Source organism: Gracilinanus agilis, chromosome 2 (genome assembly GCF_016433145.1).
Source record: "Gracilinanus agilis isolate LMUSP501 chromosome 2, AgileGrace, whole genome shotgun sequence".
Lineage (NCBI taxonomy): Eukaryota > Metazoa > Chordata > Mammalia > Didelphimorphia > Didelphidae > Gracilinanus > Gracilinanus agilis.
Genome location: NC_058131.1, coordinates 601,836,588 through 601,861,958, shown reverse-complemented (window position 1 = coordinate 601,861,958; position 25,371 = coordinate 601,836,588). Strand labels below are relative to the sequence as shown.

The following is a 25,371-nucleotide window of genomic DNA, read 5'->3' as shown; positions in this document are numbered from 1 at the left end:
CTCCCTTTCAACTCAGAGCCGCCATCTTACCTCAGGACTTGTAATAGCTTCCTTTTTGCTCACCTGGCCTCATCTCCCTTCTCTAGTTCATCCTTGACACAGCAGTCAGTTAGTTATTCTTCTAAATCAAAAATCTGACAGTATCTCTCCCTTACTCAGTAACCGCCAGTTCAGCAGATTCCCTGTTGTTATCTCTAGAATCAAACATACTTCTCTCTATTAAGCATTCAAAGCCCTTCACAGTGTGGCCCCAACCTCACTTTCTAGCTTTATTATGCATTATTCCCCATCATGTGCCCTACAGTCCAACCAGAATGGCCTTCTTGCAATTGGCTCACACTCACCATTCCATCACTTCTATCCATGCTTCTGAACTGGCTCCCATGGCTATGATGCACTCCCTCCTCACCTCAGCCTTTTGATATTCTTTGTTTACTTCAAGACTCAACTCAGCTGCTGGTTCCCTTCCCCAAAAAATTACCTTTGGATTTATTGAGAGAGAGAGAGAGAGAGAGAGAGAGAGAGAGAGAGAGAGAGAGAGCGCGCGAGAGCGCCCTTGGGAACAAGAATTGTTTACCTTTGTATCTCTGGTGCCTAGCACCCAGTGGGCCCCTAATAAATGCCTTTTGAGTGATTACTAGGGTGGAATTGAAAGTATTTTACAACTGATTGAATCTTTTAAGGCCCAAACAACCTTCTCCCTGCCTCTTCAAGCTCTTCCCTGTAAAACATACCTAGAGCTCCCTTGTCTTTTAAAATTTTTTTCATTTAATCTGACCTTCCTGTATTGACCTCTTTTCTTTCATTGCCTAACTCCTGGAAAGAGTTATAAACATTCTTTACTTTCACTTCCTAATCACCCACAAACTATTACTCTGAAACTGCTATAACAAAGGTAAAGATTTTTCCATTTTATTAATCTGATTTTTTTTATCTTTTTTTTTTATATATATATTTTTAAACCCTTAACTTCTGTGTATTAGTTCCTTGGTGGAAGAGTGGTAAGGGTAGGCAATGGGGGTCAAGTGACTTGCCCAGGGTCACACAGCTGGGAAGTGTCTGAGGCCAGATTTGAACCCAGGACCTCCCGTCTCTAGGCCTGGCTCTCAATCCACTGAGCTACCCAGCTGCCCCTATTAATCTGATTTTGATGTTATTGTTCATTCATTTCAGTTGTGTCCACTTCTTTGTGATCCCATTTGGGATTTTCTTAGCAAAGACAATGAAATGATTTGACATTTCCTTCTCCAGCTCATTTTACAGATGGGGATCTGAGGCAAATAGGATTAAATGACTTGTCCAGGATCACACAGCTAGTAAGGGTCTGAGGCCAGATTTTAACTGAGGAAGATGAGTCTTCCTGACACCAGGTCCAGTATTCTATTCATTGTACCACCTGGCTGCCTGATCCTATTTTTATTGATATTTGAAATGGTTTTTATTCAAAATATAAACCATAAAATAGTATTTCCATGCCCACAGCTGAGCATAAAAAGGATATTCTCCATTAAACTCTGAATCTCCATTTCATACTACTTGGGTTTTTTTTAAGTACATAATATTACATATATACTGCTCTTCTGTATTTCTGTGTTGTTCTGTGCATTTGTCTCAGTGGCCCTCTCATTTTCATCTATTGCTGATCCTTCCCTTCAACCCATCCCACCTCCCCACTGAAAACCAAAAGAAAAAGTGAGGGGGGGGGGGGAAACCCTTGTAACATAAACAAAGTTGAGCAAAAGAAAAACCATATAATGGCCTTTTCCAAAAAGTGTACATCTACTTCTGTACCTTTTATCTATCACCTCTATCGGGATACGTCATATGCTTCATTCTCTAGAGATGTGGCTCTATTGCATTAATCAGAATTCGTCTTTCAAAGTTGTTTTAATTTATGGCGTTGCTGTCCTTATTTAAAATGTTCTAGTTCTATTTATTCCATTTTGTGTAAGTTCAAACTCCCCAGGATTCTCTGAAATTAATTGCTTTTGTTTCTCATGGTGCCATGATATTCGTTATGTTAGTATAATAATGTTCAGCCATCTCCCAATTGTCTAAGACAGTGATGGGCAAACTATGGCCCATGGGCCAGATGCGGCCCCCTGAAATGTTCTATCCGGCTGCTGGACATTATTCCTAATCTGACAAACAATTAGGATACAATACAATGAAACTTCAAAAGAGTTGCCTTAGAAACAGACTGACAGATGAGCATTTCCTTTTCTTTGGCCCCCTCTTTAAAAAGTTTGCCCATCACTGGTCCAAGAGGTAAATAAGGCACCACCTTAAGTTCTAGTTTTGTTCTGGTTTTTTTCCCTCCCTTCTGCTCTTCCATTCAAGAACAGGAAATTTGTTTTGCTTGTAACTGTTCCCTTACTTTTAAATTGTCCTCTCTCCAGTCACTATTCTCCCCTATTTCTCTGTGAAATAAAAGAGAGGTTCTTTTGATACCAATTCCCCACACCCCTTCATCCATGTTTGTGTACTGTTTTTCTCGTGTATCTCACTTATGAGAAATAGTAAGAAGGTTTTGTTTGTTCAAAAGCGTTTTAATTTTATGTAATCAAAATTGTCCATTTTACCTCCTGTGAACCTCTCTTATTTTATCACGAACTCTTCCCCTATCCATAGATAGATCTGGCAGGTAATTTCTTCCATGTTCTTTTAATTTGCTCATGATGTTACTTTGTGTCTAAATCTTATTCCCTGACACTATGTCCTAGATACGTTTCTCTTTCTGTAGTCTTTCTCTCAGTGAGATCATCTCTCCCATTCTCTCAAACACCTCCGTCCAACACCTCAGAAAATTAACTCAAACATTTTCTCTCCTTTATCCCCACCTCATATACAATTAGTTGCCAAGTCTTATTGATTCCACTTCTATGATATTTCTCATATCTGTCTCTGCCTCTCCATTTACAGCGGCCCTAATTTGGCCCTCATATGTCCAGCCTGGGCTAATTGCTACCTCAGTGGCCTCCCTGACTCTCAGTCTCTCCCCGTCTACACAGTTACCAGAATCATATTCCCAAGCAAGGCACAAGTTTCATCGTTCCGTTTCCCTGCTGAGAAATCTTTAGTGACCCCTTATAGGATAAAGTACCAGCTTATTAGCTGGCATATGGTCTGAATCCAACCTACCTTTTCAACTTCATTTCATAAAATTTCCTTTCGTTCATTCTGTATTCCAAGAAAACTAAACTATTAACTGTTTCCCAAACTCAGCATCCTCTGCTTCCATGCATTCACACAAATTGCCTCTATACTTGGAAAGCCCTCTATCATCACTGCCTTTCAAAACTCATACATGACAACTCACATACCACTGCTATGAAACCTTTCCTGAACCTCCCAATTATTAGTATTTTCTCCTTCTTCATATTATCTTTCATTTACTTAACTTGTAGAGAACTCTTAGCCCTCTACTTATATCCAAAAGGTAGTAACTCTATTTATGCCTACAGTTGTGAAAACAAGACTCCAATTTCTAAGTCTACAGTGTCAGTATCCTAAAAGGCCACAGGATGGAGCTGTTATTTCATGAAAGTCTCCAACTATGGCGACTCAGGGGTTGTGTGGACATAGGCATGTGTGCATACACACATGTGTACATGTATGTTGTTCTATTGAGTATTTTGTGTAGATCTCTTTCTAGCTTTTCTTTATCTGTATTTGTTTTGTACTCTTAGGTTTCCCCTTTCTTGCTCCTTTACTAATGTATGGGGTATGATTATTTTAAAAAATCATTTCTATAGTCACACATCAGTTCTTTATTTTATAAATATGTCAGAACTTATATCTCCAGATGTCTCCTTCAAAGAAGTCCTTTTGGGAAGCTATATAATATAATATATTACAATAATGCCATCATTGTACAAAATGTTTATAGAACTTCTCATTTAGAATTGTCCTCACAATTTCTTGTATAAGAAATAAAGAATATTCTCTTGATTGTCTTAAGTGATGCACATCTTAATGTTTTAAAAATGGGTTTGACTTATGGGAAGGAGAGGAGTAAGGAACACAAGTTTTTTGGAACCAAATGAAATGGGTGGACCCACTGGGTAATGTGTTTGGTCAAAGAACAAAGTGTGACTATAAAGTAAGGAAACGAATGTTCTTTTATAACTTCTTAACTAGCTCGGAATATAATTCAAAAAATGTTTTTAGTAATGGCAGCATTGTTGGAATAAGCCTGCCAAAACGATTGCTTTGAAGGACAATGTTGATTTAGTCATTTAAATTCTGGTATTTTGAATTTTTTAAAAATCAGTCTAATTATACTCTTGCACATTTTTTGTCTTTATTATTATTATTGAATATGCTTTTATGTTCTCTGTTCTTAAGTTAAAAAGCAGACAAGCAGAATGAATACTTTTTTTAAAAAAACCTTAAATTGTTTTTCAAATAATATGATCTTTCTCTGTTCCTCCATCCCTGGAGGGACAGTGGCCCTTAATACAAAGAGTCCCCTGCCCTCCACTTAAAAGGATATTCTGAGAACTAAATAGGTTCTGTTTAATTTATAAACATTAAAACAACTGTACTTATGAGTTATTTGTGGATTTAATGTTTTTATTTTTAAAGATTCTTTTAAGCACTCAAGTCACTATTGTCTTTCTTCTATTAATTATGGAAACAATATGTGTTCATTAGCTGTTTTGTTTTAGATGACAAAGAAAAGAAGAAATATCCTAACGGAGCTGAGCAACATGCAGCTGATGGACCTTTAGGTGCTGACTTTGCAGAATTTAACGAAGATGATTTTGATATAGATTTTATTCCACCTTCTCCAGAGGAAGAAATGTTTTCTCCCTCCTCTTGCTCTTCTTCTTTGAAGTATTTTAGGTAAAATAACCAAATGACAAGCAAACATTTCTATTGCCTTAAATAAGTTGACTTGGCTAAGTCATGTTACATTTTCCTAATTCTGTACATTAGTGTTTTATTTTCTTGTTTGCTCATTCTGAAAAAAAAAAATCAAAAATCCCTCCTCAACATATGCATATGAAATCTTCATGGGCCTCCCAACTGTTTGGCGTGATTGGATTTACAATACAGAATCATTCTTAGGTTTCTGAGCCTAGATGAAATATCACTAGATGAGACATCCCTACCTTCTGGGTAGAAAGGAAAAAGGAGTGTTTTGGACTCCATGAGGTATGATTGTCCTCTACTCCTATTACTTTAAAGCTGGCACATCACAGCAACTAAAGTTCAGTTGATATTCCAGAGGGGAATCTATGGAGTTCTTCTAATGTCACTTTCCAAAGTAAAGCATCACCAACTAAGTGGTCTTTCTTTTTCCTAATCACACACACACACACTCACTCACTCACTATTAAGTGATGGTAAACATGTGCTATTTCCTAAAAATTAAGGTATAGCAAAATTCCATTATGTTCCATAACAGGACAGGCAAAGTGTTGTGTATATCCTACACCACTTTCTGTTCATACATTTTTTAGGAAGTGGTTGGTTAGAATTTAGAGGTCATAAGCAAAGACAGAGCATAATTGTTATTTGATATAGGATAAGAAAACTATAAAAAAGTTCCTCTTTTCCTCTTTCCCATGGCACATAAAACCTTATATAATTAAAGTTTCAGTTATACAGACTTTTTTCTTTTTTAAATTTAGTTTTTAGATAATCTTTTGGTTTTGCATTATCTTTATTCTCATCATCTCTTTTCCTCTCTCCTTTTAGTTATCCCTGAGGAGAGAGAATAAACAAAAAGGGTTCAACAAAACAAATCCTATCAATCATGAAAGTAGCTAGTGTTCCACATGCACTCCACTTCTATAAAGGAAGTAGAGAGGCCTATTTTTACATTAAACAGAGGCTCTATATAGTTACAATACAGTATTCATTTATTAAGTGCCTGTTGTGTGCAAAGGACTGTTAAACTTGTTTTGTAAGATTATTCATTGAAGAAATTAGTTTTACTAGATCAAGAAAACATTCTTGTTTTGCATAGTCCATGGAATATGGAAAAAAGCTTTGTTATGTAGAGAACTTTTTTTGTAATCATATTCCTGTCATTAATTTTTCTTGTACCTTATTGTCAGACCTATCATTGAGGAATATCAGGGACAAATGAAATATCATAGAAATATATTTATTTGTGGTTAGTCCGTGTTAAAAATATTTTCTCTTTTGTTATTTGCAGTGCTCTAAAGGAGCCTTCCACCTGTGATGAGGAAAAAAATGCTACTAAGCTATCAGGTGACTTTCTGTCAGTATCTGAGAAAACAACTAGCCCACAGCCTTTAGAGGGGACCAGTACAAAACATGATGGTATGAAAAACATTTTAGATATAGCAAATGTTTGTTATTCCCATTTGAGAATAATGAAGCAGCTAAGCTTATTCAGTTGTTTATTTTCTATCTTTGGTCATGTATAAAATATGATTAATTTCCCATTTCTTTTATGATTATTTTTCCCAGTGCTTTCACAGGCATTTTTATAAACTTTAAGCCCTGGTCCAGCTTCACTTTCCTCCATTCCCAATGTCAACCTTTTAGTTAAACAGTTCCACTCAATATTACCCTCAACTTTTTTTTTCCTTTTCTTTAAAACCCTTACCTTCTATCTTGGAATCAATAGGCAGAAGAGTGATAAGGGCTAGACAATTGGGGTAAAGTCCTAGCATCATACAGCTAGGAAGTGTCTGAGGTCATATTTGAACCCAGACCTGGTTCTTTATCCACAGAACCCCTTAGCTGCCCTTATATTCAGCTCTTTAAGTCCCTTGTACTATTACCATAAAGGCCTTGGCAGTTCCCCGATCTTGGATTTCTACTACCATCCATCTCAAATGCAATAACTAGAGAAAATAATGCAACCATACTGAGCCAGTCCATTATAAATGTATACTATCTAGCCTCAACTAGGTCCTCACTTTGGTGAAGCAATCCTTTTGTTCTTCTGTAACTGACTCTATCCCAGTTCCCTCATTGGTTACTCCTCTTTCTCTTCTCTTCTTTCTTTAAACCTCCCCCTCCTGGAGTTAGGAAGACCTCAATTCAAATCTAGCCTGAGATACTTCCTAGCTGAGCAAATCACTCAACCTCTGTTTGCCACACTTTCCTCAACTATAAAATGGAGGCAATAATAACACCTATTCTCAGTATTGTTATGAGAATCAAATGAGATAACACTTGTAAAGTTCTCAGCCTGGATGTTGTAGGCACTGAAATTCTTCTTTCCCTCCTTCCCCACTCACAGCTAAAGGAAAGCCTCTCCCTCATTCTTTCCAGAGAAAAATGACCATTCTTCCAAGCTCTCTCTTCTCATTTTCTCACAACTCCCTGACAGCTCTCCTCTTTTTTACTTCAGTCTCTTATGAAGAAGTGGCCCTCTCATTAAGGCCATTCCCTTTCTATGTACCTTGGTTCTCATCCCCCCTCTCTCAGCTGCCCTCCTCCCATTTTCTCTACTAGTCTGCCCCTAATCCACTATTATTTCCACTCTCTCTAATCTTCAATATGTCCCTTTCTATGGGTCCCTTTCCTTCTTCCCAAAACAGGCCCACATCTCTCCTAAACTTTGCTATCCCTTCAAGCTATTATTCTACAGCACTTCTCTCTTTCTCTCTCATGTTTCCTTTTTTCTGGGCCAGTTATCTTTCCCTCAACATGACTAGCAATTAACTCTGTTCCCCTAGATGAGAATACTCCAATTCTTCTGCTCCATTTTAATCTTAGAGCATGTCACCAGAGATAGGGCTGACATGGAACCAATATATTTCCCTATACTATTCCCGCCAAATAGGAGTGACCATAATGTAAGTGCAAATTTTTATCTTTTGATGATGTCCCCTATAGTCTCTGAGCATAAGAAGAATTGAATAGTATTAATAACTTACTTTTTTAACTTACATGTAAAGAAAATATTTTCTTAGCATTTGTAACTTCTACCAATTTGAACATCCTTTTAAGACATACATTCATGAAAAGCATGAAGTCCAAACAATATTAACAATTTATTATGTGCATTTATTTATTTGGGTTTTTAATTATTTATTATTGACTTATTGATTATGTGCAAAGCATTTTTCACAGAAACCTTATATGGTAAGTGGTGCTAGGATTGTCTCATTTTTATGATTCATTATTGCCTCATGAAGTTAAAGTTACATAGCTAGTAAATGGAGAAATTGGAACTCAAATCAATGTCTCCTTCTATGAAGCCAGAATTCCTTTCTACAGTATCACTCAGTGTTTCACATTTGTACACAAAGCTTTTTTTGAAGAATGTTTGAGATGATCCCAGAAGTCCTTTCAATCTCTAACCTATCATTCTTTATTCATTTATTGTTTGGTCAGAAAGGTGGGCCAATTTAAGCTAAGAAAGGAGGATAAGTGTAAAGTATCCTATTATTCACCTCTTATTTAAGCTATGAAAATAGGATACACGGTAACAGACACCTGGGTTTCTTGAATATGACTCCTCACCACCAGTGTGGATTGTATGGCTCCTTTCACCTTTTAAAATCAATATCCCTAGGGACAATTGAGTCATGAGCCTCTCTAGGCCTAGCCTGGCTGGTCCTCAAACCAGAGTGAATACCCAAACTTTTACAGTTTGACCAGCATACAGTCTGAGAACATGGGAGAACTTTAGTATAAGGAAGGTGATATTCTTCATAAGAAAATTATTTAATGTTACTGTTTCTAATCATCTAAATAAAGAAAAATGTTCTTGGGTATATCTTAAAATGTAAATGTTGCTTATTGAGAAACCCAGATTTAACCGTAATATTATTTTTCAGGTAAACTGTTAACTTTGCAACAACAGCTTTTTCATGTGATGGAGGATATCTGTTCATTAGTTGATGCTATTCCTATTATTCAACTTAAAGGCTTGGATTGTGGAAACGAACTTCTCCAACATCGAGATCTTAGGTGTCTGAGTTTTTCTTATTTGGTATACAAATTTCATCTATGTACAAAATATTTGTAAGGTGATGTAACCACTCAAAATTTTTTAGTCTTTCAAAATATTTAAGTATAGAATATCCTTCACTATATATTCTATATATCCTTGTGAATGTACTATTCTAATAGTAGGTCTTGAGGTTTGGATAACATAATTAATAATTAGAAATTTTATGTTAAATGACTATTAGCTAGAAGCTTCAAAAATTAATAAGCAATTAAAAATAGTTTATATGGCATGGGGAAAAGGACACAGGCTTATGCAGTTTGAGATCCCTCTAAGAAAAGAGCTGAGCATTTAAACCCTTTCTTCAAAAAATAGGACAGGGAAGGTGGGAGGAGGAGAGAGAGAGAAAAGAATAGAACAGAACAGATCATTGTCCTAATCACTCAGACTCTTTTTAAAACTTTATTGAGATGATAGTAGTAATGATCCCGCTTCTGATAGGACAGAGTCAGAAAAATTCTGACTTTCATTCTTTTTACTACCACAAAGCTGCTTGTTAACAGGTAGCTTCAGAGAAAACAAGCAGCTGGAGTTGAGTACAAAAACAGCAGTACTTTGAGTACAGTATAAGAAGCAGTGTAATACCAGGGGGCAGCTAGGTGGTTTAGTAGATTAAAAAGTCCTGGGTTCAAATTTGGCCTCAGATACTTCCTAGCTATGTGGCCCTGGGCAAGTTGCTTAACTCCAGTTGTCCAGCCCTTACCACTCTTCTGCCTTGGAACCAATATTCAGTATTGACTCTTAACACCAAAGGTTAGAATTTTTTTTTTTAAAACCCTTACCTTCCATTTTAGAATCAATATTCCAAATAATAGAATCAATAGAATCTCTGGGCCTGACTCTCAATCCACTGAGCCACCCAGCTGCTCCCGGTTAGAATTTTTTTAAAAAGAAATAATGTAATAATACAACATGTAATGTAAAAGTACCTGAAGAGTAGAATACCAAAGTGTCATTGTCTTCATGGAAAGAGATCACATACTAGAGAAGTCATTATAATTATAAATCTACAGTTGCCAAATGTATATTTTATTATTCATATATTTTGAAGTAAAAAAAGGATCCATTTCTATTTACAAAGGCAAAATATCGCTGTCCACTGTAAAGTTTTATTTAATTGGAAAATTTTTTAAATCCAAAAGTTAGTTTCATCATCTATCTCTGGACCAGTGTTCCCCAATTATTTTTTATTGTTGCACCTATGAGCTTGCCCTTAATTTAGGTGTATAGCTTTAATTGATTCAAATTGCCTGAATGAGAACTCCCAGCATCCTGATATGAACCACTCTCACCTTTTGTCTGCTATCCCCAACCCCAACCATGTGAGTGGATGAATGTGAGACCCCTCATAATCTCCCTTTTTCTACCACCATCATATGGTAGGCCCATCTAAATTTACCCTTCTCCTAAATTCTTGAAAATAAGCAAAGGTAAGTACAGACCTCCATACAAAACTGTTCATACATTGGCTGAAAATTGTGTCTGAATGATCTTAAATCAACCTAAGACTGTAGTTACTGTTTTTAATCATTCATTGCCTTTTTAAAAAAATCCTTTAGTTCACATTTTTGAGCTAGGAAAAAAATGATATTTCTTAAAATAATAAAAGGTAAGGTGAATGAGAACAGAAAGTATATTTTTGTAGCCAATAGATTTTGACCTAATGTTATTTTTTTCCTTTCTTTTAGAAGAAAACTCTTAGCTGATGCAAATTCCAACAAAAGTGCCACTAGTCCTCCACCTTTAAATTGGATATACCAGCCTAATTCACATGATCTGTCTATAAATGACATGACAGCTTTTTCTTCTCTGCATTCATTTCAAAAGGGTAAATCTTCCTTCACAGGCAATTTAGTTAGAGAGTTTAAATCTCTACAACTTCCTTCTAAACCTGTCTCTACTACTGATTGTCAAGGAAATTTTCTTGATAAAACTACAAGGACATTTCCAAATCTGGATATTTCAGCAAGGATGTTCAACACACAAAGAACTACTCCAGACAAGTCAGAGTCACCATCTGACAAGAGAAATGGCTCTGAAAGAATATCATTCAGTTCCCAATCACCAGAATCCTTTGTTAGTAGCAATTCTGTTGAAATATCAAAGACAGAAGAAAAATATAAAAGGTCTCCTCTCCTAGGCAATTTTCTCACGAGCACTGCTGTAAAAGATCGGAATAAACACATTAATTCAATTAATGACCTGAAAAACGGTTTTTCTGAAACCCAGGATATTGATATTTTTGATGTAGATGACTTTGATGATTCTGACTGGGAAAATCCAAATTATAATTCAGCCGAGGAAAAATCATCCAAAAATAAATATCTGCCTATTAGGGAAGATCAGCCAATTAAATCATTTTCAGAAAGAACTCCTATGACCAAGACAAACTGTCTTTCGATGGCACCTGCTAACCAGAATAGAAGCATCTCAATCCAGAATTGCCTTGGTAAGTTAAAATGTTTAATGTCGGTGTACCGAACTCTTTAAGTTTCCTTTAAACATAAGGTTCGTGGCAGATAGGTAACTCAGTAGATAAAAGAGCCAGGACTGGAGTCAGGAGGACCTGGGTTCAAATGTAGCCTCAGATGTTAGCTATGTGACCCTGGACAAGTCACTGAACTCTAGTTGCCTAGACCTTACTGCTCTTCTGCCTTGGGACCAATATTTATATTGATTCCAAGAAAGAAGAAAGTAAAGGGGTTTTTGTTTTAAAACAAAACAAAATTAACATAAAGTTCCATGATTCTAAGACAAAATTATTCAGAACAAGAATTTCATGGGGTCAAGTTATACTCAATTGTTTCAACTTAGAAATTTTATTATTTCTATGCAAGTTTGTATTTACATTATAAATTATAAGTCTAGGAGCAGCAGGGTGGCTCAGTAGATTGAGAGCCAGGCCTAGAGATGGGAGGTCCTAGGTTTAAATCTGGCCTCAGACACTTCCTAGCTGTGTGACCCTGGGCAAGTCACTTAACCCCCATTGCCTTGATTCTAAGACGGAAGTTAAGCATTTTAAATAAATATAAATAAATAAACATTATATTCCCCAAAAATGTTATTTTATGGTTTGTAGCCATTGTAATTTTCAAAAGTATGAAATTATAACTGTCTTTTGTAATTTAAAAAGGCATTATAAGTGCTTTACATTTAAAGTTTTATTGGCTCTAAAGTAATTAGATTAATAATTCTTTGGGATAGAAAGAAAGCAAAAAAATTTTTCTTGAATTTTAGTTTTGTAATTTTGGGGGGTAATATTACTAAGTTATTAAGGATCAAGTTCAACAAAAGATGAAGTTTTACATACTAAAAAATTCAGCATATAATGTGGTCCTAGGGAGTTGTGGAGTCACAACTTTCATAAAGTAAAATTGTTTATTTACTACATATTAGAATCCTTGTGAGAGAAACTTAGAAACATTAAATTAGCCCTGAAAAAAGGAGTTATTTTGAAAGGATAACAGATGAAAGCCAAAACATAATGAAACCTTACATCAGCCCTATAAAAGTTTACAAGAAATTTTTTTAGCTGAAATAACTTTGTGTGCAAAATTTCATGAAAATATAATCCTGTTTTTGTTGCATTAGTATCATGAAGATTCTGGTTTGTTTTTTTAACCTTTAAAATTGCACATTAATTGATTTATTTTTGTAATATGATGAAATTATGTGTCATAATTGATGTACAAAATATCTTTATGAGACAGTTGAGTGTTGCCGTTAGAGTGAGTGCCAGAGCTAAGATTAGTGTATTTTGTTCTCTACTCTGAACTAGAATGGTGGCAGGAGGAATTAGAAAAAGTCATTGTGAAGGAAGAATCAACAGGACTTAGTGACTAATTCAGTGTGGGAGGTGAGGAAAAGGAAGGATGAGATGACTGCAATTGGTCACTGAAAGAATGGTTTTACCTTTAACAGAAATAGGGAAGTCAGCAGGTGGGTGCCTAGTAGGAGGAACTGACTTTGGGGGAGGAAGAAGAATTCTGTTCTCAACATGTTGGGTTTAATGTGATAGGGAACAAAGATAAATGTATATAGGAGAGAAGGCTTTTATCAGTTATATGTGTCATACATTTCCCCCCACTCTGTTACTTTCCTCTGGAAATTTTATTATTGCATTTAAATTTGTAAGAATTTTCACACTTTTCTGTAAGGAAACATTTATCTTCTTTCCCCAGCTAGGATAAGTATATTATAATGTTTTATCATAATATGTATTGTGAAATATGAGTTAGTTCCCCCCCCCCCCCATATTATGAGCCACTGTAAAAAGTGATTCTTCTTGCTAAACGTGTTATTTCAGGATTGTTATCTATTACTAAGTCCTATAGTGATACATAATCATGGGATGTGGGTTTGTATGATCCAGAGTTTGTTGCCAGAGCGATGCCAGTAGAGTACATGTTCTAGCAATTTTTTTTTCCATGCTAGACAGATGCATAAAACTTCCCCAAGCCTTTAGGACCATCCTGAATTTTCAGTAAAGCACTATGGAGAGAATTAATTTGTGTATCAGTATCTTTTGTAGAAGATGAAGAAATAGAGAAAATACATCTAGAATTTGATATGGATCAACAAATTTAAATCAATATATCTTGATACTCAATAACTTAAATATAAAGATGGTCATAGTTAAGAACGGTGAAAAATAAATTGGAAAGCATAGTTCAAGGGTAAGGAATGAGAAGCCAAAGACCTGTAGACTATATGGAAGTCTTGATACCTATATATCCTGAATGGCCAGAGGAAAGATTTGGAATAACACATGTTGAAAGCACAAATAAAGTCACCAAAAATGAAATGGATACTATTTTCTTATTTAGGAAACAATTCAAAATTGATGTAGAAGTTTCTGCATCATTTCTAAAATCAGCTTATCAGCCAGACAACCAATTTGTTATACCAAGGTATCAAAATTAAAAGTTGAGAAAGAATAAAAATGAGCATGTATCCAGTATGCAGTTGAAACAAGCTCTAACTTGACAAATTTAAACATGCCATTGACATCAACAAAGAACAGACTACTACTATAACTTTCTAAAGAAGTTTAACATATAAATCAGTTGTCAAAATGAAAAAACCATTAAATTCTAGAAACTACCTCAACTGATAAACATCTGGTTTCCTTGCCAGGTGGATAGAGATAAAATGACATAAAATAGAATAGAAAATAATTCTTTTATTAAAATCTTATGTAGGAGGATTGTGTAAGTAGTGCCTCAAAACAAGAAGCAGCAGGAAAAGAAAGACAAATTTAAATATTTGATGAGCAGCGAAGTTAAGCAAAGTCATCCCACAGACATTTGAGGACAACACAAAAAAATGAGGAAGATCTATGAACATTTTAAAATAAACTTGAACTTTATTTTAAATAAGCATTTTAAAATAAACTTCACTGTTAAAGGTAGTGGGGCTACCTACCACATTTTGTTTCTTTTAAATTTGTTTGGTTTTTTTCACATTTAGTTTCTAAAATATCTTTCCAGATGTGGAAAAGATGAATTGGCACTGAAATTTTAAAAAAAATAGGGAAAACAGCTGGATTGGATCAAGTATATGTCTTTTGAATACTTCATACTATAAACAGACAATAAATGAAGGTGTTATGGGATAGATTCTCAGGATAGGTCAGGCCTTATAGTTATAGAAAATGGAGGGATAGGGATGTGAAAGCCAGGAGTATTTGCATAGATTTAGAAATAGAAGGGTATATGTTGGGTTTTTTTTTTAACATTTAATAATATTTATTTTTTAGAAAAGTTATCATGGTTACATGATTCATATTCTCACTTTCCCCATCACCCTCTGACCTCCACCACCACCACCCCCCGCCAATAGCCAACACATATTTCCACTGGTTTTAACATGTGTCATTGATCAAGACCTATTTCCAAATTGTTGATAGTTGCATTGGTGTGGTAGTTTCGAGTCCACATCCCCAATCATGTCCGCCTCATAGAAAGGTATATGTTTTAAGAAAATTACATTTAGATTATCCTTGATGAAGGTATAAGGATGAGTAGGCAGGCTTTTGCAAACGGTATTCTACAAGCAAACAATATTCTACAATAACTCATACCTTTATGGTCACACAGTTGACTGAAAGGTAAAAAGACAAAATCCCACTGTATTTGATTTTTGATGATAGAAAAATTAGTTGATACAGTAAAGTAAGAGACTACCTTAAAAGCTGCTATCTCCTATACATATAAGAATATTGAAAGTTTTTTTTAACGAATTAGCAGCAGAGGAACAGTTAGGTAGATGAAGAATACCCATTGTCCAAGCCAGTGAACTCCATGGTGAACACACAAGGTGATCCAGGAAACATAAAAATATATCACAGTTTTTCTGTATATGCACAGCTGCTGCCTGATTTCTTCCATTTTCCTTCTCTCTGCTTGTGCCCATTGTGGGCTGTTCTGGTTTGTCAGCCAAACAAATGCCTTCGTCGGACAGGTGTTAATTCTCTGCCTGGCTTCAGCCTCTTCTGATCCCTGCATCCCTGTGTCCACTTACCTCTGCCTCCACAGTAGACCCAACACATGCCTCGAATGCCCCCTGGCCCAAGCAGCAGTAAGGACAGATAGATTTCATTCCTCAAGACTTCAAGGGAAGATGGGTGGATGGAATCATCACTAGGACAGACAGTTGGCACATCATTCAGATCCCTGTGGAGCTGAGGCCCCAGACTGGGACAGGAAGGCCCTGCTTTCTTGGTCTTAGAGTCCTTCCAAGACCTCGATCTGGGTGGAAGTTAGGTGGGCTTCCTATGTACCACCTTTACTTCAGGAGATCAAAAGAGAGCAGAGTCCTGGGCTACAACATAACAGGCAAGCCCAGATTTCTGAATCCATGGATGTCCTCACCCTCATGAAAGGATGGATGAGATGTCTATTCTACAATGCAAGAAAGCCCAAGGCATACCACATGGTGTTTCAGGAATAGGGGGGAAGGTAGAACAGACATCCAGATTAGTCCTGCAGGGGGAAAATTTGTCCCAGAGACTCAGACTTCCTGCTTGCCCACCTGGGTTCTTCTCTTCCCTTTCATAAGAAAGGGAAACTTCCATGGCTGGTAGTTGCTGCAGCAAGGAGAACCCAGAGGAAAAGGGTACAGCAGATGCAAGCAGCAGTGGGAACAAACCAAACACAAAACTCAATTCTATGATTTTGGACCCAAGACCTCCTCCAACCCATGGGATATCTTAGAAGGAAATCAAAGCCTCCATCACCAGAAAAACATGTCTACCTTGACATTTCCCCATCTGCCCTAATCCATCTCCCTTCTCCACATCTGGACCAGCAAATCTCCAGACCTGGAGCCTGTCCTCCACAGACCATGCCCCTGTCTCTCTAACATGAGGAGAGATGGAAACTCACTAGGCAGATTTCAACAAAAAACTACATAATTGCTGGGGATTGAAAAAATGAGTACAGTCATTTAACAATAAGCATAGCCAACAACGAATCCACTTCTTCCCTATGGAAGTACATAACTTTGTAAGGTATCTTTTTCGCCTCTGACAGCCATTAAAACCAATTATCACAGAAAAAAAAGCAGTTGGAGGAGAAAAAAAAGAATATCAGGAAACTCAAAGGAAGAGGGTTTCAGAAGCAGAGAGGATCAACAATGTCAAGTTCTTTAGAGAAACCCAAGCAAATTAGGACTGGTTTTCTTGATAAGGAGGTTACTCATGGCTTTTTGAGACAAGTCTTTCCAGAGTTGTGGGACCAAAAACTAGATTGAAGGAAGCTTAGGAAGGGTAAGTAGGTTGTTTTATTTTTTGTTTTTTAAATCCTTACCTTCTGTCTTAGAATCAATACTAAGTATTGGTTCTAAGGCAGAAGAGCAGTAAGGGCTAGGCAATAGGAGTTAAGTGACTTGCCCAGGATCACACAGCTAGGAAGTATCAGACCAGATTTGAACCTAGGACCTTCTATCTCTGGGTCTGACTCTCAACCCACTGAGCCACCCAGCTGCCCTCAGAGTGAGTAGTTTTAAGGAAACAGAGGCAGAAAATATAGTTTGTTCTGTTGTCCTGAATGTTAAACCCTTCGAAGATTCAGGACTTGGTGCATAGCAAGTGAATAAAAAATTCTTTCTTTTTGCTGCAGATGTGCACTGATTTTCATATTATTGATTCTTTTCTTACAAGACAAATCGGTACAAAATAGACCATCCAGAAATCCAGAACATGAGCATTTCAAAAGTCTTGATTTTCCACATACAAAAGAAATGATGAAGATTTTTCACAAAAAGTTTGGCCTACATCACTTTCGTACGAATCAGCTAGAGGCAATCAATGCTGTTCTGCTTGGTGAAGACTGTTTCATCCTAATGCCCACTGGTATGTATTTATAGATGTGAATTGGCGGGAGTCCATTGGCAGATGTTAAATGAAAACACATGCAAATTCTTTAGCAAGAAATAAAAAAGTATACCTGTAAGACTCTTTCAGTAACTGGGGATCTATAAAATTTTTCTGCTGTAGTGGGAAAATGCATTAGACTTGTCCCAAGTACTCTATTCTTGTCTGTGACTGTAGGGAACAGTTGCCTTCCCATCAAGTTGGCATATTGATAATGAATTGATTTGTTTCATATGAAATCTTCCACTTTTTTAAACAGCCTGAATACAGTGATTTGCAATGTTATCTTTTTTGCCTCAAATGCAATACCCCTTTCTGCTTTATTAACCTTAAAAGTTGTGCAACTCCTTTGAGGGAGGTTATGGTACAAGGGAGGTAAATTCACTGTAAATCACTTTTGCCTTTTTGTATTTATATAGGATTTATACATCTTATGCTTTCAGAAAAGATTTGAGATACTTTGTCATATATCTACCTATTCAAAGCCTTCTTAATAAAGGACATTTGTTCATTTTTTAAACTGTTCATTTACATTTACATTTTAAAAGTCTTTAAAATTATCCAAGCACACTATCCTTTACCTACAAACCGTTGATGTCCAAAATAAGAATTTATCAGTATCTAGCAAATATTCCACAAGTTAATGGTTTTCTTCAGATCCTTCAAACTGTTTAATTAATAGTTAACACTTAATAACTATATTAAATATTGGCAAAGCTGAATATTTTACAAACTGATTTCATAATGCATACTGAATGTTAATCATTAGCATTTCAAGTTTCACAAATTTACTGATCATTTTTTCACCTTCCATTTAGTCATGTAGCACAGAGTAAAATAATTCCTTACTTGAAAATACAATAAAGAATAAATATCATTTCTATAATTGTAAAGCCTTTAGGCTCTAAAACTCCCCAGCATTGGCTCCCAGCTCCCTGGTGGTCAGATTGAACTTGAAGACCTGAGAACAAGCAGAGAGTCAGTTTGTCATCAAGTGCTCCCTGTTAACTTTTCTCTTTGCTCACTTCCAGTGAAAGGCACATGATTTAGAAAAACATGCCATCCCCACCCAAACCAGAGAATATTCTTACTCTCCTCATACCAAGAAAATATTGATAATGAGCACTGTCCTTTCCCTTTCACTATAGCAAATTCTGTTATCCTCATTTTAGTAACTGGAACTCTTAATTAGCATTTCTGCATATATATACATAACAGTGATAACTGAAACATGTATGTGATGCAGTGAATGAAAGAAGACCAAGTTAGGAGTCAGGAAGCCCTGAGTTCAAAAACTGCCTCAGAAACACCAGCTAGGAACAGCTAGGTGGCACAGTGGCTAGAGAGCTAGGCCTGGAGTCAGGAGGTCCTGGGTTCAAAAGTGGCCTGGATACCTCCTAGCAGTGTGATCCTGAGCAAGTCACTTATCCTCTCTCAGCCTCAGTTTCCTTATCTATAAAATGAAGGGGCTGTTATAGTATAAGTTGTTCTCCTGGTTCTGCAAGTCTCCCAAGGTTTTTCTGAAACTGTCTCTTTTCTTTCTTATAGCCCATTAGTATTTTATTACCTTCACAAACTAATTTTTTCTGCCCATTAGTATTTTATTACCTTCATAAACTAATTTTTTCTATCATTCTCCAATTGATGCTCATCTTCTTAGCTTCCAGTTATTTACACTACAAAAGGAGCTGAAATAAACTTTTTTTTTTAAGCCTCTACCTTCGGTCTTTGAATTGATTTGAAGGCAGAAGAGCAGTAAAGTTTAGGCACTTGGGGTTAAGTGATTTGCCTAGGGTCATATAGCTAGGAAATCTGAGGTCTGATTTGAAACCAGGACCTCAGATCTGGCACTCTGTTCACTATGCTATCTTGCTGTCCCTGCAATAAATATTTTTGTACATAAAAGATCTCCTTTCTTTGGAATGTAAACCTGGTAGTAGTTAGCTCTTTTTTTTTTTTTTTTTTTTTTTTTTTTTTTTTTTAAGAAAACAACTTTTTATTGATGCTCTTTTTAAAAAAACACTGGTCGCTTCCCACTGACTCACCATTGCAGTCATTGAACTTTCACTTACTCTTCTGTTGTCATAATCGGTTGCTGCATTGATCAGAGTTCTGAAGTCTTTTGAAATTGTTTTCTTTTCCTTTTTTGTGCTCATCATATAAATTGCACTCCTGCTTCTGATAATTCACTGCATCAGTTGGTACAAATCTTCCAGAGTTTCTCCAAATTCTTTTATATTTGTCTTTTCCGAGAACAGTAATATTATATTACATTTATATACCCCAATTTGTTCACAGCCATTTTACATATATTCTGTGTAACCTTTCCGTCTGTCTTTTACCTCTTTAAAGATTCAGTAATATTACTAATTATTAGTAATATTACTGAGGTCACCAGGTATGAACAAGTTAGGCACTTATGGGTTATAATTCCAAAATGCTGGCACTTTTAGAAAATAACTAGCTATCCAACTAGGTCATTATCACTTTCTGTTAAAACTTTTTAATGTTGGTCTTTGTGTTCCATAGCTTAATAGACTTTTTTCCTCTTCATTTTTTTGTTGTTGTTTTTTTTTTAGGAGGAGGTAAAAGTCTATGTTACCAGCTACCAGCTTGTGTTTCTCCTGGAGTTACCATTGTGATTTCTCCACTGAGATCATTAATAGTAGACCAAGTGCAAAAATTAACTTCATTGGATGTAAGTGAAAATTCAAAGCATTAAAACCTTTTATGAAAATAATAGCAAAATAATGCTAGTAAGAAAAGACAAAGGAGGGGGCAGCTGGGTAGCTTAAGTGGATTAAGAGCCAGGCCTAGAGACAGGATGTCTTAGGTTCAAATCTGGCCTCAGACAGAGACTTCCTAGCTGTGTGACCCTGGGCAAGTCATTTAACCCCCATTACCTAGCCCTTACCACTCTTCCGCCTTGGCAGAACATAAGGATTAAAAAAAAGAAAAGACAAAGGGGCAACTAGATAGCACTGTCAATAGAGCACCAGGCCTGGAGTCAAGAAGCCCTGGGTTCAAATGTGACCTCAGAGGCAGCTAGGTGACACAGTAGATGGAGAGGCAGGCCTAGAGATAGGAGGTACTGGGTTCCAGTATGGTTTCAGACACTTCCTAGCTGGGTGACCCTGGCAAATCACTTCACCTCTATTATCTATCTTAGCCCTTAACACTCTTCTGCCTTGGAACCAATATTTAGTATCAATTCCAAGACAGAAAAATAAGGGAACTCTTATCCCCTTTTTTGCTGATATAAATTTTTTAATTTATAATAAAAGGTGTTTTATATGCTGCCAAGCCAGCATGATTCTCATTCTCACAAGGAATGTCTGCTGTATTTTCTTACAGTACACGTGAACACAACTTAGTCCTCCTACATATTTTGGGTATCTGTCAATATCCCCACCAGCTACCCCCCAAAGCAAGATCACTGTCAAAGTTATTCTTCCACAGAAAATGAGGAGAGGAGTATGACCTAGTGTTAGAACATTAATGTGAGATGGTAAATTTATTAGGTCACTCTGAATACCATAATGGCAACTATCTTTCTTTGTATTTCTATAGAATCCTCCGTAGAGTCATAGGAAAAATAGAATATAAGATATGAAACATGCCTTATTGCTCCAAGCCCTTCATTTTGCAGACAGGAAAATTTAGACCCAGAAAGGTTATAGGGCTGTGAAGAGAATGTGCCATTCTACAAGTTTAAATCTTCTTGCCATATTTTTTGACCTGAACTTCCTTTGTCTTCTTTTTCCCTTTCAATTCTTTGTTTCCTTCTCCCATCTTTTATTCTTCAGGCACTTGGCTTCTTTGCTGGGAAATCTACCTTCTCTAGTGATCCTATTTCCTTTCTTCCTTCTTAAGAGGTCAGGATCTTTTTGAGTTTCACTTTGTTCTCAGCAAATTTATTTGAGACTTTGTATCATGTAGGGGAAATGTGGGTTTTGATAAAAATATGGAGGCACCAGGGATGTTACAATATAATCTAAATGGTTGTAGGTACACACACTGGGTTGTAGGAGAGACTGGACCAGGATAGGGAGACCAGAGGTCAAAGCTAAGCTGCTCCTAACTGACAAAAATGGCTGATGGCCAACTGTCTCCAGCTCACCACTAGGCCAGAGTCTTAGAAACCAGCAGGCAAGGTAAAAGGTTTTAACAGGTTTAACTATGTTCAACTAAAATAAAGGTGGGATAGGGATTTCTATACTTAAACTTAAATGGCAAAAGCACAGGGCAAGGGGAGGACTTCTCTACTCTGATCTTAGTGATCTAAGCAGGCAAGAGCCCAAAGGAGCAGTAACGGATCTCTGTGAAGGCTTCAAACATGGTTCCAGCCCGACTTGACCATCACAGCTTAGGGCTGAGGGTGGCTTTGGGGCTCTCACGGTTATCCACAGATGTTCACAGGAATGCCAGAAGCCAAGGTATCCAAGTAGAGCGAGTGTGCTTGAGATGCTGTCCACTAGATCCTAAACTCCTCCACCTGGTACTGCTCTGTAGGTCTTGTCCTCTTTGTTAGAAGCCACCACCACTCAGGATCCCAGGGAAATCAGGATGCAGGCTGAGATCTCCCAGGGCTAGCAACAGTTTATGCCAACCCTTAATGGAGTCTCTCTCAGGGCACAAGCACCTACTTCCTGCTCCTTCATTCCATCTTGGAATGCTCCCGTCCTTCCTGCTAGGTCCATCCTTAATACTTAATTAATTACTAATCTTCCTCATAACAGATTCTTGTCAGTCTCCCAGGTACTGATTCTCCCAGGCAAGGTTTATCAAATGTGTGCATTTTCTCTTAAGTGTAGAACATTGTCCAGACTGTCTTCATTATCTACCTAGCTCCATTTGACCTTCAAATCTCTCCCTTTTGATAACCAAATGCCTGACTCTATAGGGTCATAGAATATAATTTTTCCAAAAATATTCCTGGAGGATAAAACTTATTAAAACCCCCAAATCTGGTCATCATTGTCAGATATAATTTATGACCTTAAAATACAAAACTAAACTTAACTAAATAAATAAATATGTAAAAATATATATTGCACAATATTTTGTTCCCCATAGATTCCAGCTACTTATCTGACAGGTGATAAGACTGATTCTGAAGCTGCAAATATTTATCTCCAATTGTCAAAAAAAGATCCAATTATAAAACTTCTATACGTTACTCCAGAAAAGGTTTGTATTATATTGTTATTTTAAAACATGGTGTTAAAATATACTCTGCTTTTCCAAAGCTCATCATATCTATTTCTCTAGACATATTGTATAAGATCTTTGATAATTATTTGCCTAAATGCTAGTCATATTTGCCAGCATAGAACCTATTCCCTAAAAGTACGTTGAAATTCCAGAAATGCTCAATTTACTAAAACCTTGTTCCTTATAACATTATTACCTGAACAAACTTATTTTAAGTTTATAAAATATATTTTTATTAGTAGCTTTTATTTTTATATCACTTTACATATCCCAATTTAGCCCTTTTCTACTTACTCTCCCAGAGAGCCATCTTTCATAAAAAAGAATTTTAAAAGAGTTTTAAAAATTTGTTTAGCAAAGCTTAACAACACATTGAAAAAACAGTCTGACATCTAGAATGTTCCACAGCCATAATCCCCACACACACACCCTCCACTTCAAGAGGGAGGGGAGGGCCACCTCCTCTCCTTCATGCCAAGCTTAGACATTATAATTTTATAGTTTTGTTATTGTTCTTTTTATTTGTTTTAGTTGCATATAGTGTTATTTTCCTGCTTGCTTTGAGTCAGAAATGGCATGAGTTTTTATACTTTTTTAGAACTTTATCATGATGAATTTTTGGTCTAGGTCTGTGCAAGTAACAGGTTGATTTCTACTCTGGAAAATCTATACGAGAGAAAATTATTGGCACGTTTTGTCATTGATGAAGCACACTGTGTCAGTCAGGTAAATATTGCCTTTTTGAATCTTGTAAAAAATATAATGTACTCATTGAAATCCATCCTTAGTATGTAACCATAATCATGTAATCATCCTTAGAATGAAAACCGTATTGAATGATTTTTAAGTCATTTTCTAAAGAATTAAATCAGTTTAATTCTTTATAGCCTCTTTTAATGTTTTCATAGTTTTTCTGATGTTTTTATTAAGGTACAAAATACTAACAGGATTTTATTTTGCGATGGTCTTTTTCAAATGAAGGGTTGAATAATTAGAAAAAAATTCTTTGTTTTTTCAATTAGTGGGGACATGATTTTCGTCAAGACTACAAAAGAATGAATATGCTTCGACAAAAATTTCCTTCTGTTCCAATGATGGCTCTTACAGCCACTGCTAACCCAAGGGTACAGAAAGATATCCTAACTCAACTGAAGATTCTCAAACCTCAAGTGTAAGTTATTATTGAAAAAATTGGTATTAAAATTCTCCAATACTGCTCTTCTCTTTCTGAAAAATGTGACAATGTCCCACTAGTTGTTTTAGGAGGATTAAATTACATATTCTATTTTATGGGCTCATAACTTTTGACATTTATTTTTCACTTTACAAGTTGCATATTTTTTCCATACTGATTATGTCATTTGAGCCTTATACCAACCCTATAAGGTAACTACGTAGGTATTATCCCTATTTATAGATGAGGAAGTTAAAGCCAAGGAAGTCACCCAAAGCCACAGAGCTAATAAATGAAAGCCAAGACTTGAACCTAAATCCATGGTCTTGTACATCCCAAGATGTAGTTCACCAGCTAACCCTAAATTCCTTCACATTTTAATATTCTGTTGTTTAGCTATTTGTGGTCATGGAAACTCTTCTCGAGGCACACAAAACATTTTTCAGCTTGTTCACATCCTAATAGTAAACTCTTTTCTTATTTCACCTAGATAGTAGTCATCCAGAAATTTAAAATATCAAAGTGTCAGGGCAGCTGGACTCAGTGGATAGCAATATTTGGCCTCAAACACTTCCTAGCTGTGTGGATGCTGGGCATGTCACTTAACCCCAATTTCCTAACCCTTACCGCTGCTCTGCCCTGGAACCAATACTTACTATTGATCCTAAGACAGAAGAGAAGGGTTTTAAATATATATTTAGTGCCCCTACATATACTGATTATACTTGAGTCTAGTCCCATCATTTAAAATTTTAAAACAAATACATATAGTTTAACATAGGTAAGACATGAAATAAGGATATATGTCATCAGAGAGGATCTTCACTGGCACAGAGGAGGTGCAACATAGATTACAAGTTGAAGAAAGAATTCTCTATAGATGATGAGGTCCTCTACATTCTATTCCTTTTTTGCAGCTGATATTTATTTATTTATTTTAAGGTAGGTAAGGAGAGAGAAGATAGATAGTATATGCACTTTTTTAAATTACAAATTTATTTTCCTTTACATTATTCTTGTAATTATATAAATTGTTCTCTAGGTTCTACTCACTTCCTTCTGTATCAATTCACATATCTTCCCAGATTTTTCTGAAACCATCCCTTTAATCATTTTTTATGTCACAATAGAATTCCAGTACTATCATGGACTGGGTTGGGGAGGGGTAGGGATTAGGAGTGTGGATGTGATAGACTGGCTGCTACATATAATTTGTTTATTCAGTCATTCCCCAGTTGCTGGATACCCCTTTTCTTTAGTTTCCAGTTCTTTACCATCACAAAAAGAGGTACTATAAATATTTTTGTACCTATGGATCCTTTTCCTCTTTCTCTGCTCCCTTTACAATATAGGTTTAGTGTAGGTATCTCTGGGTCAGAGGTTATGCACATCTAACACTTTAAGAGGAATATTTATGAATTGCTTTCTAGAGTGGCTGGACCAATTCACATCTCCCTCAGCAGGGCATTAGTTTGCTGTGTTCTTATATCCCTTTCCATATTTGCCATTTTCCCTTTTTTTTTATTTTTGTCAACTTGGCCCCTAAGAGTTGCTTTAATTTGCATATCTCCAATTACTAGTGACTTGAAACATTTTTTCATATGGCTATAGGTATGTCAGAATCTTTTCCTTGAGACCTACTTGTTTATGTTCTTTGGCCTT

The 25,371-nt window shown here is 36.2% G+C and overlaps 1 protein-coding gene across 1 annotated transcript in view; it reads left to right on the top strand.

The window, feature by feature from the left end:
- The window catches only part of BLM (BLM RecQ like helicase), a 60,518-nt gene that overhangs the window by 4,300 nt on the left and 30,847 nt on the right, over positions 1 to 25,371 (top strand). Inside the window, exons 3-11 of the mRNA XM_044662503.1 lie at positions 4,671 to 4,848; positions 6,170 to 6,297; positions 8,775 to 8,907; positions 10,636 to 11,396; positions 17,109 to 17,300; positions 19,901 to 20,019; positions 22,398 to 22,511; positions 23,163 to 23,261; positions 23,558 to 23,706. Coding sequence (XP_044518438.1) covers positions 4,671 to 4,848; positions 6,170 to 6,297; positions 8,775 to 8,907; positions 10,636 to 11,396; positions 17,109 to 17,300; positions 19,901 to 20,019; positions 22,398 to 22,511; positions 23,163 to 23,261; positions 23,558 to 23,706 — 1,873 coding nt within the window. The remainder of the gene's footprint in view (positions 1 to 4,670; positions 4,849 to 6,169; positions 6,298 to 8,774; positions 8,908 to 10,635; positions 11,397 to 17,108; positions 17,301 to 19,900; positions 20,020 to 22,397; positions 22,512 to 23,162; positions 23,262 to 23,557; positions 23,707 to 25,371) is intronic.